The sequence below is a fragment of the Cherax quadricarinatus genome, chromosome 48 (assembly GCF_038502225.1).
Source record: "Cherax quadricarinatus isolate ZL_2023a chromosome 48, ASM3850222v1, whole genome shotgun sequence".
Taxonomy (NCBI): domain Eukaryota; kingdom Metazoa; phylum Arthropoda; class Malacostraca; order Decapoda; family Parastacidae; genus Cherax; species Cherax quadricarinatus.
In genome coordinates, this window is record NC_091339.1 from 22,017,573 (window position 1) to 22,042,155 (window position 24,583).

Consider the following 24,583-nt stretch of genomic DNA (forward strand, 5'->3'; position numbering starts at 1 on the left):
GTAATATATCTTCCATTCTATCACATGAGTCCAAGAAACCAAGAATACAACCATAAAAACCATACAAAAATACACTGCAAAGTCACTGTTTTAAAGGAAAAACACTGCCAGTATTTTCTCATTATGCACTGTATGCTGCAGGATTTTTTTACATGGTGCACACTTACCACAAAGATCTGTTCTCTCATATCTAGGCCCAAATTTACTGCTCACAGCTTTTGTGAGTGAGCTGAGCTCATAGCCTAGTACTATGGCACAGACAATGAAAGGGTTAATCTACTCATATTGGCAGGTCCTTATTATATGCTAGGAACATAGGCCCTGGTACTGATCCCTGGAAGTAATACTATCAATCTCCCGCAGTGATGCTTGTCTCTGATACTGTATTCCTTAAATATACTAATATTCTTCCTCTTATCCTAGCATTTTTTCTCTAGTTTAAGTAGCTTTCTGTGTGCACATGTCTGTGTGAATACAAAATTATATGTTCTGAACTACCAATGTCAAGAAAGGAAAATTATTAAAGTACCACTAACAGCACTGAAGAAGAAAATAACAGTCTGTTATAAACCAAGTCAAAGCTTTGTAGTTTTTATGCTAGAGCAAGTTTAAGAAAATATAAGATGTATGTTGAAGATATTTAAGTAGCCATTATTATCCAAAACACTTCTAGTAGTATACAATGATGCCCTGATCTAGTGATAACATTCTGCAAAACCTTGCTTTAAAGAAAATACAAATGCAAACTAACACAAAACTATAATTTCAAGGTGATTGCACAATTGGTATAATTTGTAAACTGAGCTCTTAATATACAACTAAAATTTTTTGATATAAACAAATTCTATATCAATTTGGAAGCAAACACTAAAAAGCATTTGCAAAAAAAAAAAAAAAGCATGAATGCACTTACTATGCAAGGTTCTACAGACAAATTTAGCTCATATTTAACATGCTGAGACCAAGCTAATATACAGTGCATGCAGTCAAGTTTCTATTTAATAATCTTTATAAAAGTTAGTCAAGTGTCTTCTCAGGAATAGAAACATCAGGAACTTTGCCTGGTTCAAAGATGGTAAGAAAGACATGCAATTTGTTAACCTGATACTGTTCTTCATGAGTTACAAGGATCTATATGTATATAAAGCAAATGTAGCACTAGGACCTTTATTATGGAAATATTTCACTCGCTGGAACTTTGTTAACCCAATATAGCAAATGAAAAAAAAGTTTATATGTAAGCTGGACAAGGTTAGGTGTAGAATATATGAACAGTCATAACTTGGAGAGGAATGTCAGGCACTGAAGTCACCTAATCACCTTATTTTGATGGGGAAATATCAGTTTAGTGAAGTACCTAGACAAGCTAAAACTACCTACACTCTGGACAACTGTACTGAACGTGGCAATCAATGCTGACTACACAAACTTTCACCTTTGTAAATAATTTCCCTTAATGACCAAGTATAAAGTGAATGTAGCTATCATCTCTATTACCATTAAGGATTATGTGAGGAAGAAAGCCAGTGAACTCGCTAAGTCTAATGCAGTTGTTTATGTTATTTAGCGAGACAGATGTGACAATTTATGTGGGCGAAACATCAAGGAGCCTTCAGCAGTATCTGAAAAAGTATGCACATACACTAGTAAAGATAATCTTAATGTATGCATCTGCACCAAAATTCCCATGGACACCTCACAAAGTGGGATGAAGCCAGACTAGTCACTAAGGAAAATGGTTTATAAATCCAAAATAATATGGAGTCAGCATTAACTGCCATATCCAATAGTCACCTAAAACCACTAGTTTTAGTTGGTCTGGGATGTTGGGTAAATTAATATTACCATCAAAACACAGTGATCAAGTGACCTCAGAAAGTTTCTGATTTCTCTCTCAGCTATGATCATCCATGCACTCTATATCTGAACTTGCCTAGCTTATATACTGTTTTTTTCTGTCTTTGTACTGGATTAAAAAAAAACTAATAGAGTAAAAAGGTTCCATAACAAATGTGCTAGGCCTGCACTTCCATATTATTTACATACAAGTATTTGGGATCATCTTTTAATGCAGATCATTATATTTTGACAAAACTGCAATTACAGTTTCATGCCTTCCCTTGATGAAATTCTAATACAAAACTTACTAGAATTTATTAAGGTATTGATATATATGTTACTAAAAGCAGGCAGGCAAATCAAACTAAACAGACTGTAGATGACATCTTTATGAAACTTCTTAGTAATGCTGCAATAAGATAATAAAGAAAATGCCAAGGAATTTCTAGCTGCATCTTAATGATGCAAACAAAAATTAAATTAGAGGATTTCTACTTTTATATGAAATACCTGTATATAGATGGAGGCTGACTAATTAAATTCAGAGAAAGAACATGAGGATAAAATCATAAGAAAAGCAAGGAAATTTATTCATCACATCAATGAGAGTTCTAAGAATGAATCAGATAAATGCCAATACTCAGTCAGTGCTTTATATATCAGGTTAGTCTGTGAGACTGTACAAAGTAAAAAAAAAAATTAGTAAACATGCTAAAAATCATTTGATATACAGTACTACATAAACAAGCAATGGAAATGTCTAATCATTTACGTTAAAGAAAATACAATTAAAAGCTTTAATTATACTGCAGTTTGCAATATTATCAGTTATAATGTCAAAACTAAAAACACATAAAATACTACCTTCATGCAGCATGCTCTTTACAGATGTAACAATATCAAGTAATACTGCATTGCTGGATACTGTCACAACTTGCTTTCAGCTTTGCAATAAAGGCCAAAACTATAGTTTAAGTTTGTATCTGCTATAATTCACTCATGAACCATGTACTGTACCTAAATCCAACATTTTTTTTTTTTTAGATACCTGATAGATCTGGCCTTGATTGCAACTGACCAATTAATTATGCAAGGCTGGATTATTTTCAAATTCTGAATTACAAGACAGTGATATCGTTCTCCTAAAGGTAAAACTGTAATGAAACTATGTCATGAATTCAAAGATATACTCACACTATTAATTACACTGAAAATGAGGGGCATCATCCGAATGTAAAGGTTTTGTAATTCAGTTAACATTAGTTTTGTTAGAAATCTAATATTACACACTTACTCTGTCACGTTGAGAAGAGAAGCAGGAGTGTTATGGCAGTACTACTTGAGCATGTATGGGAATCCACACATGTCCCATAGGGTTAAACAAGTCCTTATGTATCCACGGCTTTGCAGTGGATCATTTAGATAACTTACCGTAATGTGTTCATGGCCTTTGAAAGAGGATTTGTTTTTCTGCCAACTTCAGGTGTAAGCGTAGCATAAGTAGGATGATACTGGGGAACTTCTAGGGTAGGTCCCCCTGCTGCCAGCACCAGGGAGTTTATGGAAAGGGATGAGTCTGTGAGTCGCCATGAGGAACCATCTCGAAGGACAGACACTGGTGTTGACTGCACCACTGATGCTAAATACTTCTCTTGTTCAACTGAATGTGACACCTCACTAGTGTTGCCTGCGGGAAAACCATGACTTGAAACTTGAACTGTTTTTAATTTTTTTCTTTTAATATAAATATACGTATTTGCATTAAAAAATTTTAGTACAGTAGACCATCGTTTAATACTGTTTTGTGTGGCAGGTTTTGGTTATAGCACTACTGAAGAATTGTGGCATATTTTTGTGTAACACTTCGTAAAATTAACTTGACACAGCTCACTTTGCGGAAGGGGAAAAAATTTGGAGCGCGCGTCCACCCCAGACACTCCCGCCACCCTCATCCCAGCATTCGTTCATACATGTCCAGTTCCATTGTGTTAGGAACTAGCTGTGTTTGTGAATAATGTTTGATATTTTAATTGCCATATCCTGTATGTGCCAAACAATCATGGCACCCAGTAGGCATACCAATGTTGCTGAAAGTGGCAAGAAAAGATATAAGCATTTAAGTCTCAAGAGTTAATGAAGAAAATAGAGATACAGTAGACCGTCATTTAACACGGTAGTTACGTTACTGAAAATGCCGTGTTAGGTAAAACCGTGCTAGACGAACTGAAGAACATATGGGAAAAAATAGGGTTACATTCCTGGGAGCCCCCAAAAAACCTAACAACTTTTTTTTAGACCTCCACATCTTACAAAAATAAAAGTGAATATATAACTGTAGTTATAGGTAGTAGGTTGGTAGACAGCAACTGCACAGGGAGGTACTACCGTCCTGCCAAATGAGTGTAAAACAAAAGCCTGTAATTGTTTTACATGATGGAAGGATTGGTGTCCATTTTTCGTCTCATAAACATGCAAGGTTTCAGGTACGTCTTGCTACTTCTACTTACACTTAGGTCACACTACACATACATGTACAAGCATATATATATACGTATACACACCCCTCTGGGTTTTCTTTTATTTTCTTACTAGTTCTTCTTCTTCTTTCTTCTTTTAACAAACCGGCCATATCCCACCGAGGCAGGGTGGCCCAAAAAGAAAAACCAAAGTTTCTCTTTTAAATTTAGTAATTTATATGGGAGAAGGGGTTACTAGCCCCTTGCTCCCGGCATTTTAGTTGCCTCTTACAACACGCATGGCTTACGGAGGAAGAATTCTGTTCCACTTCCCCATGGAGAACACATACATATACAAGCATATATATACATACATACATACCCCACTGAGTTTCCTTCTATTTTCTTTCTAGTTCTTGTTCTTGTTTATTTCCTATCTCCATGGGGAAGTGGAACAGAATTCTTCCTCCGTAAGCTATGCGTGTTGTAAGAGGCGACTAAAATGCCAGGAGCAAGGGGCTAGTAACCCCCCCCCCCCTTTTTTTTTTCAACAAGTTGGCTGCCTCCCACCGAGGCAGGGTGACCCAAAAAAGAAAGAAATCCCCAAAAAGAAAATACTTTCATCATCATTCAACACTTTCACCTCACTCACACATAATCACTGTTTTTGCAGAGGTGCTCAGAACACACCAGTTTAGAAGCATATACGTATAAAGATACACAACATGTCCCTCCAAACTGCTAATATCCCAAACCCCTCCTTTCGAGTGCAGGCATTGTACTTCCCATTTCCAGGACTCAAGTCCGACTATATAAAAATAACCAGTTTCCCTGAATCCCTTCACTAAATATTACCCTGCTCACACTCCAACAGATCGTCAGGTCCCAAATACCATTCGTCTCCATTCACTATCGAACACGCTCATGCACGCCTGCTGGAAGTCCAAGCCCCTCGCCCACAAAACCTCCCTTACCCCTTCCTTCCAAGCTTTTCGAGGACGACCCCTACCCCGCCTTCCTTCTACAGATTTAAATGCTCTCCATGTCATTCTACTTTGATCCATTCTCTCTAAATGACCAAACCACCTCAACAACCCCTCTTCAGCCCTCTGAATAATACTTTTATTAACTCCACACCTTCTCCTAATTTCCACACTCCGAATTTTCTGCATAATATTTACACCACACATTGCCCTTAGACAGGACATCTCCACTGCCTCCAACCGCCTCCTCGCTGCTGCATTCACAACCAAAGCTTCACACCCATGTAAGAGTGTTGGTACTACTATACTTTCATACATTCCCTTTTTTGCTTCCACGGATAACGTTTTTTGACTCCACATATACCTCAACGCACCACTTACCTTTTTTCCCTCATCAATTCTATGATTAACCTCATCCTTCATAAATCCATCCACTGACATGTCAACTCCCAAGTATCTGAAAACATTCACTTCTTCCATACTCCTCCTCCTCAATTTGATATCCAATTTTTCTTTATCTAAACCATTTGATACCCTCATCGCTTTACTATTTTCTATGTTCACTTTCAACTTTCTACCTTTACACACACTCCCAAACTCATCCACTAACCTTTGCAATTTTTCTTTAGAATCTCCCATAAGCACAGTATCATCAGCAAAAAGTAACTGTGTCAATTCCCATTTTGTATTTGATTCCCCAAAATTTAATCCCACCCCTCTCCCGAACACCCTAGCATTTACTTCTTTTACAACCCCATCTATAAATATATTAAACAACCATGGTGACATTACACATCCCTGTCTATGACCTACTTTTACCGGGAAGCAGTCTCCCTCTCTTCTACACACCCTAACCTGCGCCTCACTATCCTTATGAAAACTCTTTACTGAATATAGTAACTTACCACTTATTCCATATAGTACTTGCAACATCTGCCACATTGTTCCCCTATCCACTCTATCACATGCCTTTTCTAAATCCATAAATGCAATAAAAACTTCCCTACCTTTATCTAAATACTGTTCACGTATATGCTTCAATGTAAACACTTGATCTACACATCCCCTACCCACTCTGAACCCTCCTTGCTCATCCGCAATCTTACATTCTGTCTTACCTCTAAGTCTTTCAATTATAACCCTACCGTACACTTTTCCTGGTATACTCAGTAAATTTATTCCTCTATAATTTTTACAATCTCTTTTGTCCCCCTTCCCTTTATATGAAGGGACTAAACATGCTCTCTGCCAATCCCTAGGTACCTTCCCCTCTTTCATACATTTATTAAACAAAAATACCAACCACTCCAACACTATATCTTCCCCTGTTTTTAACATTTCTGTCATGATCCCATCAGTTCCAGCTGCTTTACCCCCTTTCATTCTACGTAATGCCTCACGCACCTCCCTCACACTCGCACTGTATGGTTAACCTTTAGGAAATCACAAAGTGAGGGGCTTGTATAACAGTTATCTGTGAATAAATTTTGCCCCTTGCCATGATATAATACCATCATTCTCATGACAACAGCAGAATGTACACCAACCATCCGACTTATGACCTGCTCGACATACGACCACTCAACTTACGACCATGTTTTGCATGCCAAATTTCTGGGAAATAAACAACTGTTTGTTATGTACACAGTGTTTATCCTAAACCCTACAGTATAAAACACAGTACTAAAAGCATAAAAAGTAATGTAAAACATGAAATACCAGAATAAAACAATAAAATGAAGTCATTTCTAAAGTTTCCTTGCTTGTGTACTTAATAATACAGTAGACTCCAGGTTTTTGTAATTAATCCGTTTGTAATTAATCCAAAATGGACAAAAACCGAAGTAATATTTCCATGAGAAATAATGTAAATCCAATTAATCCGTTTCAGACACCCAAAAATATTAACAAAAAATAAATTTTATAGAGAATAACTATAGTGCTGCAGCTCTTCAGTAGTTAGTACATTCATTATTTCCCTTAAAATATTTGTAGTTTTAATGTAGGGCGAGAGAGGAGTAGTATTTATTTGTAGGAAGTCAGTGTACGTAGCCAGTAGATGTAAGTACACGTACGTAGTCCCTCTGGGCTACACCTACTGGCTACCTACACTGCAGAACACAGCCATATTATCATCGACACCATGTTCACTGAGTGTAATTGTTTCTAACAACTACCTTTAGAAGCCATCATAAACAAAGGGAGAAGTAATGAACAATTCATACCGAGAATTGTAAACAAATGCGTATGAAGGGCAGTGATTGGGCCAGACACCAGTTTCACAGTTTTCTCTAAGGCTGAATCAGATAAAACGTAATATTTACTCTCTACCCAACTCACCACTCGCAATGTTTATATGCCATGTAACGTGTTTCTTAAATAATTTTTAAGAAAATATAGATGGATGAATTCTAGGTAGTAGGTTGGTAGACAGCAACCGCCCAGGGAGGTACTACCATCCTGCCAAGTGAGTGTAAAACGGAAGCCTGTAATTGTTTTACATGATGATAGGATTGCTGGTGTCTTATTTTTCTGTCTCATACACATGCAAGATTTCAGGTATGTCTTGCTACTTCTACTTACACTTAGGTCACACTACACATACATGTACAAGCATATATATACACACCCCTCTGGGTTTTCTTCTATTTTCTTTCTAGTTCTTGTTCTTGTTTATTTCCTCTTACCTCATGGGGAAGTGGAACAGAATTCTTCCTCTGTAAGCCATGCATGTTTTAAGAGGCAACTAAAATGCCAGGAGCTAGTAACCCCTTCTCCTGTATATATTACTAAATGTAAAAGGAGAAACTTTCGTTTTCCCTTTTGGGCCACCCCGCCTTGGTGAGATACGGCCGGTGTGTTGAAAGAAAGATGGATTAATGAAAATGTCTGTACAAATGTCTGTATTAACCTAAAATAAGACATTTAATGTGCCCAAGAGTGATTATTATTATGTATTAGTATTATAACTATGGCGTCAAGACTAGAGGGACACTGTTAATGAGCGAGTAACAAAGGAGTGTTTATGTAATGTGTTTTGTATATATTTTGAAGAAAATATCATAGATGGATTAACCCTTAAATGGTCCAAACGTATATATACGTTTTTTCAACATCTGAAAGTATGTAAAAAAATGTAGATCTTTTTTTTTTGTTTTACATGTGAAAACGTGTAAAAATACTTTTATCTACATTTTTTTTGTTATATTTGAAAATATGTAAAAAAAAGTAGATCTACTTTTGTAGCACTACGAATTTGAATGTCGATCTGTTTGGACCGTTTAAGGGTTAATGAAAATGTCTATATTAGCCTAAAATAAGACATTAAATGTGCAGAAGAATGAGTCATGAACGTATGAGCGGCCCAGGTGAAAGTGTCTGGTACCAATGATTTCCAAGCGGATGCATGAAATCTGGGGGAAAATTTCACCAAAAAAAGACTATTTCTGAATTGGCCGATTTCCGCACCAGCCGAAAACCAGGGGCCACTGTATCTAATACTATACCAGTTATTCTCCTTCTTTCAACAAACCGGCCGTATCCCACCGAGGCACGGTGGCCCAAAAAGTAAAACAAAAGTTTCTCTTCCTAACTTTAGTAATGTATACAGGAGAAGGGGTTACTAGCCCCTTGCTCTTGGCATTTTAGTTGCCTTTTACAACATGCACGGCTTATAGAGGAAAGGTTCTTTTCCACATTCCAGTGGAAATACATGGAAATAGATAAAAACAACAAGACTGTTAAGAATATAAGAATATAGAAAATTTTGATGGGCGTATATACGTGTGTATGTAGTGTGACCTAAGTGTAAGCAGAAGTAACAAGATGTACCTGTTTTCTTGCATATTTACACGACAAAGAAAAGACACAAGCAATCCTACCATTATGTAAAACAATTACAGGTTTCCATTTCACTAGCATTAGGCAGGACAGTAGTACCTCCTGGGACTGCATATAAATCTGTAGTGGAAGGCAGGGTATGGGTTGTCCTTGGAAAGGATGGAGGGAGGAGATAAAGGAGGGTTTGTGTGAAGGGGCTTAGATTTCCAGTAAGTGTGTGCGAGCATGTTACATAGGTGCAAGTGGAGACAAGTGGTTTTCATGACGATGTGTTGTTGGAGTGTGAGCATAGTAACATTTATGAAGAGATTCAAGGAAACCGGTTAGACAGACTCGAGTCCTGGAGGTGGACTCTGAAGGAGGGGTGATGTGTTGCAGTTTTTGAATTATAGTGAAGGTGTGCCTCTGGCAAGGCAGTGATGGAGTGAATGATGATGAAAGTGTTTCTTCTTTTTCAGGTCACCCTGCCTCAGTGGGAAACAACTGATGTGTTAATAAAAAACAAAAATATACTGGTTTCACAATAACACAGTTTGATACCAAACCGATTTCTTTTGCTGCTTTGTGAATATTATCAGACACACATCAATGCTAATATTCTTGAAGGGATAAAAGAATTTGATGAATTCCTGTTTCAAGGGCATGATCATTTCCCTTATTTAGTACAACAAACCAACTCTAGGGATTACACTTGTCAGAGAACCATAACATACACAGTAACAATAAAAAGCAATTAACTGTCACTATGTCACTGAAAACTGATGTTGATAAAAGTTTACATGTACACATACTTCAATATACGAAGGTAGGAAAAATCGGGCAGACAAAGTACGTCATAGACAAATGTCCTGCTAGACGTATGCTGTACACAGTTTAAACATTAAACAAAATTTTTCCAAAGTTATACACGCCTAAAACAAACTTATACATACCTGTAGTCGTGGAAGATCCTATGAGCATACTCCTAACACCCATGCTATGAAAGCCAGCCCCTCTCAAAAGTAGAGCTTTAGTACGAGGGTGTCGCCAGGTGATAACTGGTAAGCGATTGTGGCGGTAACATCGAGCCAGGCGGTGAAGACTATCATCACCAGTAATGGACGGTACAGAGAGCAGAGCTGGATAGCTGTTAAAAACATGTGTCAAAAAAAAAAAAAAGGCAGTTTTCCAATTTCATTCATGTTGAATATACATTTTCTTTAAATTCTAAATTTTCTAAGCATACAATTAAAACATTCTTCTTCTTTCAATGCACCGGCCACAACCCACCGAAGAGGGGTGGCCCAAAAGGAAATATGAAAGTTTTTCCTTTTAAATTTAGCAATACAGCCTCTTCTCACTTAATGACAGAGCTCCGTTCCTAAGACCATGTCGTTAAATGAATTCATCGGGAAGTGAGGAGCATACCATAATGGTAGTGAATTTGTGTCAACCATCCTCGATATTGTTTTTGTCACTTTTGCACCATTTATAACATTTCTAGTATATTTTTGAATGTTTATACAGTAGTGTACTGTAAACTGAAATAAACAGAAGAGAGGAAATCAGCTCTAATATACAATGGACCCCGCATACCGTTGGCCTTACATAATGTTAAATCCACATACCGATACATTTTATCGCTAAGATTTTGCCTCGCATACCGCTAAAAAACCCGCTCAACGCTGTTCGTCCGAGACACGTCTAATGTGCAGCCTTAGCCAGCCTCACATGTTCTGCCGGTGGCATTGTTTACCAGCCGGCCTCCGCGGTAACATCCAAGCATACAATCTGAACATTTCGTATTATTACAGTGTTTTTGGTGATTTTATCTGCCAAATAAGTGACCATGGGCCTCAAGAAAGCTTCTAGTGCCAACCCTACAGGAATAAGGGTGAGAATTACTATAGAGATGAAGAAAGAGATCATTGATAAGTATGAAAGTGGAGTGCGTGTCTCCGAGCTGGCCAGGTTGTATAATAAACCCCAATCAACCATCGCTACTATTATGGGCAACAAAACGACAATCAAGGAAGCTGTTCTTGCCAAAGGTTCAACTGTGTTTTCGAAACAGAGATCGTAAGTGATGGAAGATGTTGAGAGACTCTTATTGGTGTGGATAAATGAAAAACAGATAGCAGGAGATAGCATCTCTCAAGTGATCATAAGTGAAAAGGCTAGGAAGTTGCATCAGGATTTAATTAAAAAAATGCCTGCAACTAGTGATGATGTGAGTGAATTTAAGGCCAGCAAAGGTTGGTTTGAGAGATTTAAGAAGCGTAGTGGCATACATAGTGTGATAAGGCATGGTGAGGCTGCCAGTTCGGACCACAAAGCAGCTGAAAAATATGTGTAGGAATTCAAGGAGTACATAGACAGTGAAGGACTGAAACCTGAACAAGTGTTTAATTGTGATGAAACAGGCCTGTTTTGGAAGAAAATACCAAGCAGGACCTACATTACTCAGGAGGAAAAGGCACTCCCAGGACATAAGCCTATGAAAGACAGGCTTACTCTGTTGATGTGTTCCAATGCTAGTGGTGATTGCAAAGTGAAGCCTTTATTAGTGTGTCACTCAGAAACTCCCAGAGCGTTCAGGCAAAAGAATATCCTCAAGGCTAATTTGTGTGTGCTGTGGAGGGCAAACAGTAAGGCATGGGTCACTAGGGACTTTTTCTATGACTGGTTACACCATGCATTTGCCCCCAATGTGAAAGATTACCTAACTGAAAAGAAATTAGACCTTAAGTGCCTCCTGGTGCTAGACAATGCCCCTGGTCATCCTACAGACGTGGCAGAGCGACTTTATGGGGACATGAGCTTCATTAAGGTGAAGTTTTTGCCTCCTAATACCACTCCTCTCCTGCAGCCCATGGACCAGCAGGTTATTGCAAACTTCAAAAAACTGTACACAAAAGCTGTGTTTGAAAGGTGCTTTGTAGTGACCTCAGAAACTCGACTCTAAGAGAGTTTTGGAGAGAGCATTTTAATATCCTCAATTGTGTAAACCTTATAGGTAAGGCTTGGGAGGGAGTGACTAAGAGGACCTTGAACTCTGCTTGGAAGAAACTGTGGCCAGAATGTGTAGACCAAAGGGATTTTGAAGGGTTTGAGGCTAACCCTAGGAATCCTATGCCAGTTGAGGAATCAATTATGGCATTGGGGAAGTCCTTGGGGTTGGAGGTTAGTGGGGATGATGTGGAAGAGTTGGTGGAGGAGGACAATGAAGAACTAACCACTGATGAGCTGCTAGATCAACTTCAACAGCAAGAGGCCAGACCTGAGGAAACTGGTTCGGAGGAGGGGAGAGAGAAATTGAAGAATTTGCCTACTACAAAGATTAGGGAAATCTGTGCAATGTGGCTGAAAGTGCAAACCTTTATGGATGAAAATCACCCTCACACAGCTATTGCAAGTCGTGCTGGTGACTATTACACTGACAATGTTGTGAAACACTTTAGGGAAGTCATAAAGGAACGAGAGGTACAGGCCACTATGGACAGATATGTTGTGCGACAGAAGTCCAGTGACTCTGAAGCTGGTCCTAGTGGCATTAAAAGAAGTAGGGAAGTAACCCCAGAAAAGGACTTGACACCTCAAGTCTTAATGGAATTGGATTCCCCTTCTAAACACTAAGACTCTCTCCTCCTCCCATCCCATCAATCATCACAAGATCTTCAATAAAGGTAAGTGTCATGTAATTGTGCATGCCTTTTTCAGTTTGTGTGTATTAAAATTAATATTTCATGTGGTAAAAATGTTTTTTTTTTCATACTTTGGGGTGTCTTGCACGGATTAATTTGATTTCCATTATTTCTTATCGGGAAAATTCATTCGCATAACGATAATTTCGCATAACAATGAGCTCTCATGAACGGATTAATATCATTATGCGGGGGTCCACTGTACATTATTTAGGTATGAATACTGGTCAGAGAGCCCATCATAAGTCTGAGGTGTCGGTAAACGAGTACGTTGCTAAGTGAGGAGAGGCTGTATATACAGGAGAAGGGGTTACTAGCCCCTTGCTCCTGGCATTTTAGTCGCCTCTTACAACAACTACAGGTCCTCCATCACAAATCCGGCATCACTGTGACCTGTAGTGTACCGGATTACTGAGTTTGCCAGATCACAGAGTGGTTAGGTTAGAATACACTTAATAAAATTAACCAACTTGACTTGCACAAAGTTCATTGAACATCGGCAAAAATCGAACATTTCCGTTACTTTGAGCTCAATTTCAAGGTACTTTTCATCATGAAAGCAATCAAAATCATGTCTACTTCTGTAATATATCTTCCATTCTATCAAATGAGACCAAAAGACGAGAATACAACCATAAAAACCATACGAAAATATACCACAAAGAGGCGGCTAATGGCTGAGAAGTGAACTCCCTTATTTATCGTCCATCTTTTTTATTTTTGGTGTACATTAAGAAGCATCTTTCCATCATACATTGCCTAAGTTTCAATGAGAAAGCCTAACAAACAACTGAGAAAAAAGCAATATTTACCAAAAATCATGGCAAGCCCAAGTCAGGTACTGGAAATGAGTCACTGACTTTTTTGAGTTATCCTAGGTTCTCTACACATATGCTGCTATGTATGATAATCTATGTAACTGTATTGTGTATAGTGCCTGAATAAACTTACTTACTTCTAGTCTGTCAACTGAGTATGAGAAACTGCCCATTCACCTATTTCAACTACCCAATAAATTTTTTTTATTAACACACTGGCCGATTCCCACCAAGGCAGGGTGGCCCGAAAAAGAAACACTTTCACCATCATTCACTCCATCACTGTCTTGCCAGAAGGGTGCTTTACACTACAGTTTTTAAACTGCAACATTAACACCCCTCCAATAAAGTGGTCAGAAAATGGCAATTTGGCCAATTTCACAGATGCCAATTTCAAAATAGGGTCAGAATAGACAATGTAGATATTCCTGGCACTAATATAACATTTTCTCTGTTCATTAGTCATGGCTCCAGGCCCCTCATATATTACTCTTGCTTACCACTTGGAATTTTTCACACACAAAAAAAATGGAAGATTTACTGTTATGCAGACTACTGCATTATTGTAATAATTGTATAATGTCAACCCATTCTTGACTGCCTATTGGAATTTGGATTGGCAGGTGGACAGGTATTAGACGGTGACGTCATTTGTTTACTCGAGCATCGCTAAAGAATAGAACTTTTCTGCTACTGTGAGCGCAATTTCAAGGTACTTTTCTTCATGAAAGCAATCAAAATCATATCTATTTCTGTAATATATCTTCCATTCTATCAAATGAGACCGAAAAAACTGAGAATATAACTATAAAAACCATACAAAAATATACCGCTAAGCGGCCGCTAATGGCTGAGAAGTGAACTCCGCTATTTATGGTCCGATTTCTTTCATTTTTGGTGTACATTAAGAAGTATCTTTCCATCACACATTGCCCAAGTTTCAATAAGATAACCCAACAAATAAATGAGAAAATAACAATAACAATAATTTACTACACATACATGTACATGGGATACAGACACAGCTGACATCAGTGACATACTACTATATAGAAAGCCGCCTGTCATGCAGAATATTTCAAGCAAATTAGGTCATTGTCCCAGGATAACACCCACACCAGTCGACTAACACCCAGGTACCCATTTACTGATGGGTGAACATAGACAACAGCTGTAAAGAAACGCCCAGTGTTTCTACCCTGGCTGGGAATCGAATATTTACCAAAAATCACATATGGCTAACCCAAGCCAGGTACTAGAAATAAGCCACATTGTCTGACTTTTTTGGATTATCCTAGGTTCTCTACACATATGCTGCTGTGTGGTAATCTATATAGAGAAAATAGCTTTTTTTGTTTCAGGTTTATGGTGCAGTATGAGTGTATATCACAGTAAGCCCTGTGCTACACTCCATTTTCTCTAATATATGCCCCAAGACAGGGATAGGAGAATGGTACTTGTATCTCGTATGCTCTTCATACCTCGAACTGCTCAGTATTATGCCAAATATTATTCATTCTGGAGTATTTAACATGTTTTATGTTATTTATATTGTTTATTATGTCATATTTGATCAACTGTGATAGGCAATAAGCTGTAGTGTTGATATTAGTGTAATAATAAAGCATATTCTCCTGCATCACGAGATTGAGCTCATAGCAACCGACAGTGGCTTCAAAGCCACCTTATCTTTATTGGACAATGTACTGTGTAGGTGCTTTACACAACAAAAAGCATTTCTTTTATTCACTGGAACCATGGCTAGGGCTAAAAGCAAGCAGGTTATAACAATAAATGGAGAAAAAGAAATTAGAATGACTTATACAGCAAGTAGCGCCACCAAACAGTACCAGCAGGTTGGTGTGGCGACCCTGGAAATTTGAAATTATGCTAGCTGAAATTAGTACAAATAACTGAAGGAACCGAATAACTGATTGCCAGATTTGTGATGGCGGACCTGTATTCAATTTCTACAATAGGTCAAATAAGGACCACCATAATAGCTTAACAAAAAGCAGTCATAATTACTGACAGGACAACTGACTTTGGAGTGAGATAAACAGGTTAACCCATTCGATGTCAGTTCCATAATATTACAGCTTTAAAGCCAGTGTCGGTCCTGTAATACTACGCCAAAATTCTAGCAGCTTCAAATCTTGCAGGAGAAAGCTGGTAGACCTACATATGAGAGAATGAGTATGTGGTCAGTGTTTACCTGGAGAGAGTTCCGGGGGTCAACGCCCCCGCGGCCCGGTCTGTGACCAGGCCTCCTTAGGTCAGTGTCCCAGGATGCGACCCACACCAGTCAACTAACACCCAGGTACCCATTTTACTGATGGGGAACATAGACAACAGGTGGAAAGAAACACGTCCAATGTTTCTACTCTGGCTGGGAATCGAACCCAGGCCCTCGCCGTGTGAAGCGAGAGCGTTAACCACCAGGCCACCAGAGCCCTGTGCAGTGTAAAAAAATCCTACAGCTACCAGTACATACTGAGGAAAAAAAAAACTGACCGTAATTTTTGGTTTAAAACAGCAACTTTGTGGTGTAGTTTTGTATGGTATTTATGGTTGTATTCTTTTCTTGGTCTCATTTGACAGAATGGAAGACATATTAAAGAAATACAGTGATTTTGAATGGTTTACCAACTAAAAGTAGCTTGAAATTGAGCTCAAATTAGTGGAAATGTTCAATTTTGACGATGTTCAAGAGTAAATAACTCAGTCACTCATCCAATACACATCAATTTGTGGGTCTAATATGCATTCACAAATGTGCTGATATTATTTATACAATTATTACAATTATGCAGTAATCTGAATAACAGTAAATCATCTATTTTTTGTATGAATAAAAATTAAAAATGAAAAGCAAGTGTAATATAAGGGCATGGAGACATGACTAATGAACAGAGAAATGTTATTTTAGTGCCAGGAATGTTTGCAGTGTTTATTCTGGCCCCCATTTTGAAATTGGCAGTTTGGAGGGATATGTTGTGTATCTTTATACGTATATGCTTCTAAGCAGTTGTATTCTGAGCACCTCTGCAAAAACAGTGATTATGTTTGAGTGAGTTGAAAGTGTTGAATGATGATGAAAGTATTTTCTTTTTGGGGATTTTCTTTCTTTTTGGGCCACCCTGCCTCAGTGGGAGACAGCCGACTTGTTAAAAAAAAAAATAAATTGAAATTAGCCTTACTTGAATTTTGTGTGAAATTGACCAACTTGGTAATTTCTGATCACTTTTTTGTGTAGTTGAAATAGGTAAATAGGTGGTTTCTTGCACTCAATCGATAGAATGAAAAGAGTTCTAGCAAAATAGCTGTGAGTTTGGTTGAGTGGAACAAAGGAACTGGCCCAAAATAGGGCTCAAAGTGGGCAAAATCACCAATGCATAAATATTGCCGAGACCGCTAACTTCACAAGAGCATAATTCCTTAAATTTTCCATCAAATTTCGAACTTTTGGGTTCATTACCCTCGGAAAAAAATTCTTTATCATTTCGTAAGAATTTTTTTTTTTAATTTTTCGATACTATGAGCAAGTTTGTGAGCAGGGATCTCGACACTCAAAGGGTTAAGAAAGCCTAAGAAATAAATGGATTTAACAATTAAAAACGGAATATGGGAGTTTGTAGATGGGGAGTTGGAGGTATTGCAAAGATGGTGAGAATATTTTGAGGAACTGTTAAATGTTAAAGAGAGGGAGACAGTAATTTCATGTATTGGCCAGGGAGGTATAATATCTTTTAGGAGTGAAGTAGAGCCAGATGTGAGTGTTGGGGGAGGTGCATGAGGCATTGGGAAGAATGAAAGTGGGTAAAGCAGCTGGAACTGATGGGATCATGACAGTAATATTAAAACCAGGTGGAGATATAGTTTTGGAGTGGTTGGTACTTTTGTTCAATAAATGTATGAAAGAGGGGAAGGTACATAGGGGCTGGCAGATGGGGTGCATAGTTCCTTTATATAAAAGGGGCAAAGAGAGTAAAAATTAAAGGGGAATAAGCCTACTGAGTATACCAGGTAAAGTGTATGGTAGGGTTATTATTGAAAGAATTAGAGATAAGACAGAGAGCAGGGCTGAAGACAAGCAAGATTTTAGAAAGAGTAGGGGATGTGCAAACCAAGTGTTTACATTGAAGCATATAAGTGAACAATATGTAGATAAAGGTAGGGAAGTTTTCGTAGAATTTATGGATTTAGAGAAAGCACTTGATAGGGAAGTAATGTGGCAAATGTCGTAAGTGTACGGAAAAGGTAATAAGTTACTAAATGCCGTAAAGTTTTTTGATGGGGATAGCGAGGCTCAGGTTAGGGTGTGTAGGAAAGATGGAGATTACGTTCTAGTTCAAGTTGTCCTTAGACAGGGATGTGTAATGTCATCATGGTTGTTTAACATATTTATAGATAGAGTTGTAAAAGAAGTAAATGCTTGGGTGTTGGAGAGAGGGGTGGGATTAAATTTTGGGGAAACAAATACAAAATGGGAGTTGACACAGTTACTTTTTCTTGATACTTTGCTTTTGGAAGCTTCTAAAGAAATGCTGCAAAGGTTGGTGGACGAGTTTGGGCAGGTGTGTAAATGAAGAAAGTTGAAAGTGAACACAGATAAGAAAGAGTAAAGTGTTGAGGGCATCAAACAAGTTAGGTAAAAGAAAAATTGGATATCACACTGGAGGTAGAGAGTATGGAAGAAGTGAATGTGTTCAGATATCTGGGAGTAGACTTGTCAGCAGATGGGTTTATGAAGGATGAGGTATACCACAGAACTGATAAAGGAAAAAGAGTGGGTGGTGCATTGAGGTACCTGTGGAGACAAAGAATGTTACCCATGAAGGAAAAGAAAGGAATTTATGAGAATATAGTGGTACCCACACTCATATATGGGTGTGAAGCATGGGTTGTAAATGCTGAAGCAAGGAGGAGGCTGGAGGCAGTGGAGATGTCGTGTCTAAGGGTAATGTGTGGTGTACTTATTATGCAGAGAATTCGTAGTGTGGAAAGTAGGAGGTATGGAATTACTAAAAGAATTACAGCCTCTCCTCACTTGATGATGGAGTTCTGTTTCTAAGACTTCATCGGTAAACGTATTCGTCAATAAGTGAGGAGCATACTATAATGGTAGCGAGTTTGTGTCAACGATCCTTGATATTGTTTTAATGTCATTTTTCCACCATTTATAACATTTCTGGTATATTTATAAATATTTATACAGTAGTTTACTGCATACTGTAATAAACAGAATCGAGGAATATACATTATTTAGCTATGCATACTGGTCAGAGAGCCCGTTTTAAGTCTGAGTCATCAGTAAACAAGTACATCGCTAAGTAAGGAGAGGCTATATTCAGAGGGGTAAGGAGGGGTTGTTGAAGTGGTTTGGTCATTTACAAAGGCTGGCCCAAAACAGGATGACTTGGAGGGTGTATAAATCTGTAGTGGAGGGAAGGAGGAATAAGGGTTGTTCTAGGAAAGGATGGAGGGAGGGGGGACGCGAGAGGTTTTTGCGTGTAAGGGGCTTGGACATACAGCAGGCACGTGTGAGCGTGTTAGATAAGAGTGAATGGAGATGAATGGGTTTTAGGACATGAGCTGTTGTAGTGTGAGCAGGGTAATATTTTGTGAAGGGATTCAGGGAAATCGGTTAGCTGGACCCGAGTCCTGGAGGTGGGAAGTAAAATGCCTGCACATTAGAGGAGGTGTCTGGGATATTGGCTGTTTGGAATGACATCTGAACTGTCATATCTGGGCATCTCTGCAAAGAGGGTGATTGTGTGTGAATGATGGTGAATGTGTTGATGATGGTGAAGTGTTCCTTTCATTTTTTGGGGGGGGTCACCTTGCCTCAGTGGGAGATGGCCAATGTGCTGAAACATAATTTTTATGTAAGGGTTCCCTGAAACATGAAAATTATTTCATGGGTTCTGCAATGATAAAAAATGTTGAGAAACAATGGATTTGAGAGCAGTACGAAGTATGAGGTACACAGTAATGTATCTTAAAGAGGATGCCTAGTGTTTTGGAGACTTTCTTAGTTAAGTGCTGGATTTTTTTTTTTTTCAACAAGTCGGCCGTCTCCCACCGAGGCAGGGTGACCCAAAAAGAAAGAAAACCCCCCAAAAAGAAAATACCTTCATCATCATTCAACACTTTCACCTCACTCACACATAATCACTGTTTTTGCAGAGGTGCTCAGAACACAACAGTTTAGAAGCATATACGTATAAAGATACACAACATATCCCTCCAAACTGCTAATATCCCGAACCCCTCCTTTAGAGTGCAGGCATTGTACTTCCCATTTCCAGGACTCAAGTCTGGCTATATAAAAATAACCGGTTTCCCTTAATCCCTTCACTAAATATAACCCTGCTCACACTCCAACAGATCATCAGGTCCCAAATACCATTCGTCTCCATCGAACACTCTCATGCACGCCTGCTGGAAGTCCAAGCCCCTCGCCCACAAAACCTCCCTTACCCCTTCCTTCCAACCTTTTCGAGGACGACCCCTACCCCGCCTTCCTTCTTCTACAGATTTAAATGCTCTCCATGTCATTCTACTTTGATCCATTCTCTCTAAATGACCAAACCACCTCAACAACCCCTCTTCAGCCCTCTGACTAATATTTTTATTAACTCCACACCTTCTCCTAATTTCCACACTCCGAATTTTCTGCGTAACATTTACACCACACATTGCCCTTAGACAGGACATCTCCACTGCTGGATGTGGGTATTAATTTTCAAGTTGCAATCAAGTGTAGACCTAAGAATTTACCCTTGGTTTCTCTTACAGTGGGAGAACCACTGATCATTATATTTAGTTAGTTATTTGAAGCTTTATTTACAAACATCATGTAGTAAGTTTTGTCAGTATTAAGGGCGAGTTTGTTTGTAATCATCCATATAAGATATTTTTTAGTTCATTATTAACCCTTTGAGGGTCGACAGGCCCTCTCCGAGACTCGTTCTCAGGGTCGGCCAAATTTAAAAAAAAAAAAAAAAAATTTCTTATGAAAAGATAGAGAATCTTTTCCCGATCATAATGACACCAAAAATATGAAATTTGATGGAAAACTTACGGAATTATGCTCTCACGAAGTTAACGGTCTCGGCGATGTTTACGGATCGGCGATTTTGCCCACTTTGAGCCCCATTTTCGGCCAGTTCCACTGTACTAGTCGATAAAAACATGAATATTTCGCTAGAACTCCATTTTTTCTATTGAATGAGTGCAAGAAACCACCCATTTACCAATTTCAACTATCCAGTACAGTGGTCAGAATTTAGCAATTTTGCCAATTTCACACAAATTTCAAAAGATGCCAATTTCCGAATAGGGTCCAGAACAAACAAGAAATACATTCCTGGCACTAAAATGACATTTTCTCTGTTCATTAGTCACGTCTCAAGGCCCCTCTTACATTCTTTTGCTTTCCACTTTGAATTCTTATTCTCACAAAAAATAGAAGATTTACTGTTATGCAGACTACTTACTGCATTAGTGTAAAAAATGGTATGAATCATATTGGCACACTTTCAAAAGAATATTAGACTCGCCAGTTGACGTGTATTGGACGCTTGGCATAATTTGTTTACTCTTGAACTTGGGTAAAAATCGAACATTTCTGCTACTTTGAACTCAATTTCAAGGTACTTTGCATTGTAAAACCAGTCAAAATTATCTCAATTTCTATGATATGCCTTCCATTCTATAAAATGAGACCAAGAAAACTAGAATACAACAATAAATACCATACGAAAATACAGTGCAAAGTCGTTGTATTATTCCAAAAAAACGGTCAAAGTTTTTTTTTCTCATTATGCACTGTGTGCTGCAGGATTTTTTTTATACCATGCACACTGACCACATAGACCCATTCTTTCATATGGAGGCCTACCAGCTTTCTCCCACTAGATTTGAGGGCGCTAGAATTTAGGCGTACTAGTACGTCAAAAACCCTGGGTCGTAAGCCGTACTAGTACGTCCGAAACCCTCAAAGGGTTAACAGTGTCGTTGAGGGAAGTTAGAGAGATGACAAAAGTGTGTCATCTGCAAACAAACCAATTTGCATTTTTTTTATCTCACTATGAAATTTTGGATGCACTTTTTCAATAACGTTTACACAAAATTACACTGTGTTGTCACTTAATAAGAAGGTTCACTGTATATTCTTAGGAAAGTATTAAACTCATTCCTTGGATCAAGAGCCCTTCATCAGCACTAAAGCACTCCTTTAAAAGGACTATTATTACAAGTAGTAGCAAAGTGATAGTATATTATCATGCAGGAAATGACACACTAAATTTCTACTGCAAAACTTAGAACCTAGAACTAACCTTCTGCATATCTGATAATTGATATTAGAGGATGTGACTCTAAACTCAGATTTGGTTCTTGGTGGAACTGTGGTAGTATTACTTCCAAGACTGCCAAGGCCAAGACGCATGTAATCTTTGTGATAGCTGCGTTCAGACAGTTTCTCAAGCGTTTTATTATCTACCTCACGAATACCAACCAAGCCAGCAACAGACAGTTGACCTGTTGACCCATTGCTTAAACCTGATGCTTCTAGCTCATCTACAACTGTTGAGGGACAATGGGCATTAACTCAATGTAAATCATCCATCATACAAAGAAGATAAGTTTTTAAAGCTTATATCAATAATGAATTATGAAAATGACTAAAGCTAACTAAAACACGAACTCAGGCAAAGGAAAAGAATTAAGGGCAAACATAATCTGAAAGAGAGAGTACAATTACAGAAAATGTACTGGATTATACCAAATAAGGAATCTGCAGAACTGAGGGAGTTATTCAGAATGAATCACGAGGACTACAGAGTTTTCCAATATCTGATACATTTATTTTTTTAATAGATTTCAAACAAAGGCATACCTATGCCCAATTTTCTACAAAACATCATTGTAATTTTTTTTTTAATCTCTAACTTCTATTATTTCTGATGACATAAATAAATGTGTTGGCTAAAAGCTGGTAACCAAATTTACCACTCCCTTACATTACTGTATATCTGTGCATATATACTTAAGTACTTTAATCTCTACTAAAAGAATTAAAGTAATGAAGTACGTACTTCAATCTCTATTATAAGGATTAATCTTGATATTAATGCACAAATGAAATAAACCTAAATGACTCTTATACAACTGATAAGTCAATGGGCTTAGTAAATTTTATCTAGAATTCAGTCATCACCTGAACAACTTCCTTAATGTAATAAGAGAAATTTCTGAACCTTAATAATTATTAACTTTTAAAAATTTTGTTTATAAAAATGTTTATTCATATTTGATTTTCTATTTAATCCATAGAAAAATAATATACACAAGAGAAATGACAACAAAAAATACACAATGAAAAACAATCTAATTATCTATTGACTCTGTAAACCTACATGTCAATATATAATTGTAAACAAAATCTTAAGCCATAGATTATTATGAATACACACAATGGGCAAGGAACATCTGTTAAGAAAATGAAAAACACCATACAATATTAACCAAGGGAGTATCAGTTATAGCACACAAACATGACAGACATCAAAATGGATAATTCCTCCTGAACATCATATACCTGGAGAGAAGTAATGAAGACTGAACTAAACTCAGGCTTCTGGTAGCAAATACTTTAAAAGTCTATCATCTGTTGGAGACGAAATTTTAAAAATAATGAAAACCCTAGGCCTTTTTTTTTAGATTAAAAACATTTTCTCTGCCTACATAATTATGAATAAAAATATAAATACAATAATGAAATTCAATTTTCAACCCTCTCTCACTAGTTATACAATGTATGCCTTGCACTATAGGTATCTGGGTCATGATCTCAGCACTGTTGCACAATGTCACATACTAAAGCAATTCCAACAGCTTCAGTATGCATTTGTTATCTAACACTGAGAAATCTATTCACACAACTAGATTAAGCCAAGTAGAAAAATAAAAGACAATCACTAATTCTAGTTTTGGTGCAGTTAAATAATAACATAAAACACAGTAAATTCTATTATGATAACCCCAAATACTCCATTCACATACAGATGCACTTATTAATCCATATCATTAAATAATGTATTTATATAAAATTCATCTGATCCTAACTAGATCACCAATTTTTTATGATTTATTTTAAAAGACCTGAAGGGATCAATTTTATATATGAATAACTGAATAATTTAGAAAACTATTTTGGTCTAAAACTTCCATGTGTTCTGAAATTCAGAGTAGCATTACATCAAAATATATGATGAGCTAATCTCGTCTCAGGTCTTTAAGTTCATTTAATACAATAGAACTTGAACACCTTAGATTTTCAAGTAACTTGACAGGATGACTACTCTCAGATTTTTCAATCCATGGATTTTAAAATATACTAAGAAACAATCTTAATACTGTACACAACAATTCAGGGTGATCATATAATATAACTTCAAATGTAGAGCAAAGGACAACATGAAAACTAGCAGTATTATTCTCCAGAAGAACTCACTGGGTGAGAGTCTCCCTCCACAGTCCAATTCCTCGGAGCTGCGGCTCACGGGCGACGTTACACGCAGCAGCTTACACTGGCCTTTATTACTCGTACCTAGGAAGCCATATCGAGCACTCGAGCCTTTTTTATCCAAGAACAGAAACTGAGCTTAAAAGATCAGCTCCAGTTTTACATAAACTGTATACTACAGAACTCCAGTACTTATAAGAGCTAAATTTTAAGAACAATGCACTAGTTCTTGAATTATAGTAAAGACAATAAGACTATTGTTTGAAGATTGAAACAGTAATGGCTTTTGAATAAGACATCAGATCTGACAGTTAGAATAAGAAATCGATCAGAAATGTATGTAGTGAACAAACCAAAAGTTAAGGAATTAGGCAGATTTAATGTGAAAGCTGGATAAGATTTGATTGCATTAGTGTAGTCAAGTTATGCT

At 37.6% G+C, this 24,583-nt stretch overlaps 1 protein-coding gene across 5 annotated transcripts in view; it reads right to left on the reverse strand.

Annotated features, from left to right (window-relative positions):
• Positions 1–24,583, reverse strand: part of Sbf (SET domain binding factor) — a 302,684-nt gene that overhangs the window by 119,741 nt on the left and 158,360 nt on the right. For 4 of the 5 annotated variants that reach the window (XM_070094967.1, XM_070094969.1, XM_070094966.1 and 1 more), the window contains 4 exons: positions 24,142–24,264; positions 21,965–22,211; positions 10,051–10,244; positions 3,271–3,526 (listed from right to left, as the gene is read on the reverse strand). In XM_070094967.1, the coding sequence (XP_069951068.1) occupies positions 3,271–3,526; positions 10,051–10,244; positions 21,965–22,211; positions 24,142–24,264 (820 nt within the window). The remainder of the gene's footprint in view (positions 1–3,270; positions 3,527–10,050; positions 10,245–21,964; positions 22,212–24,141; positions 24,265–24,583) is intronic. The other variant, XM_070094968.1, reaches the window with a different exon arrangement.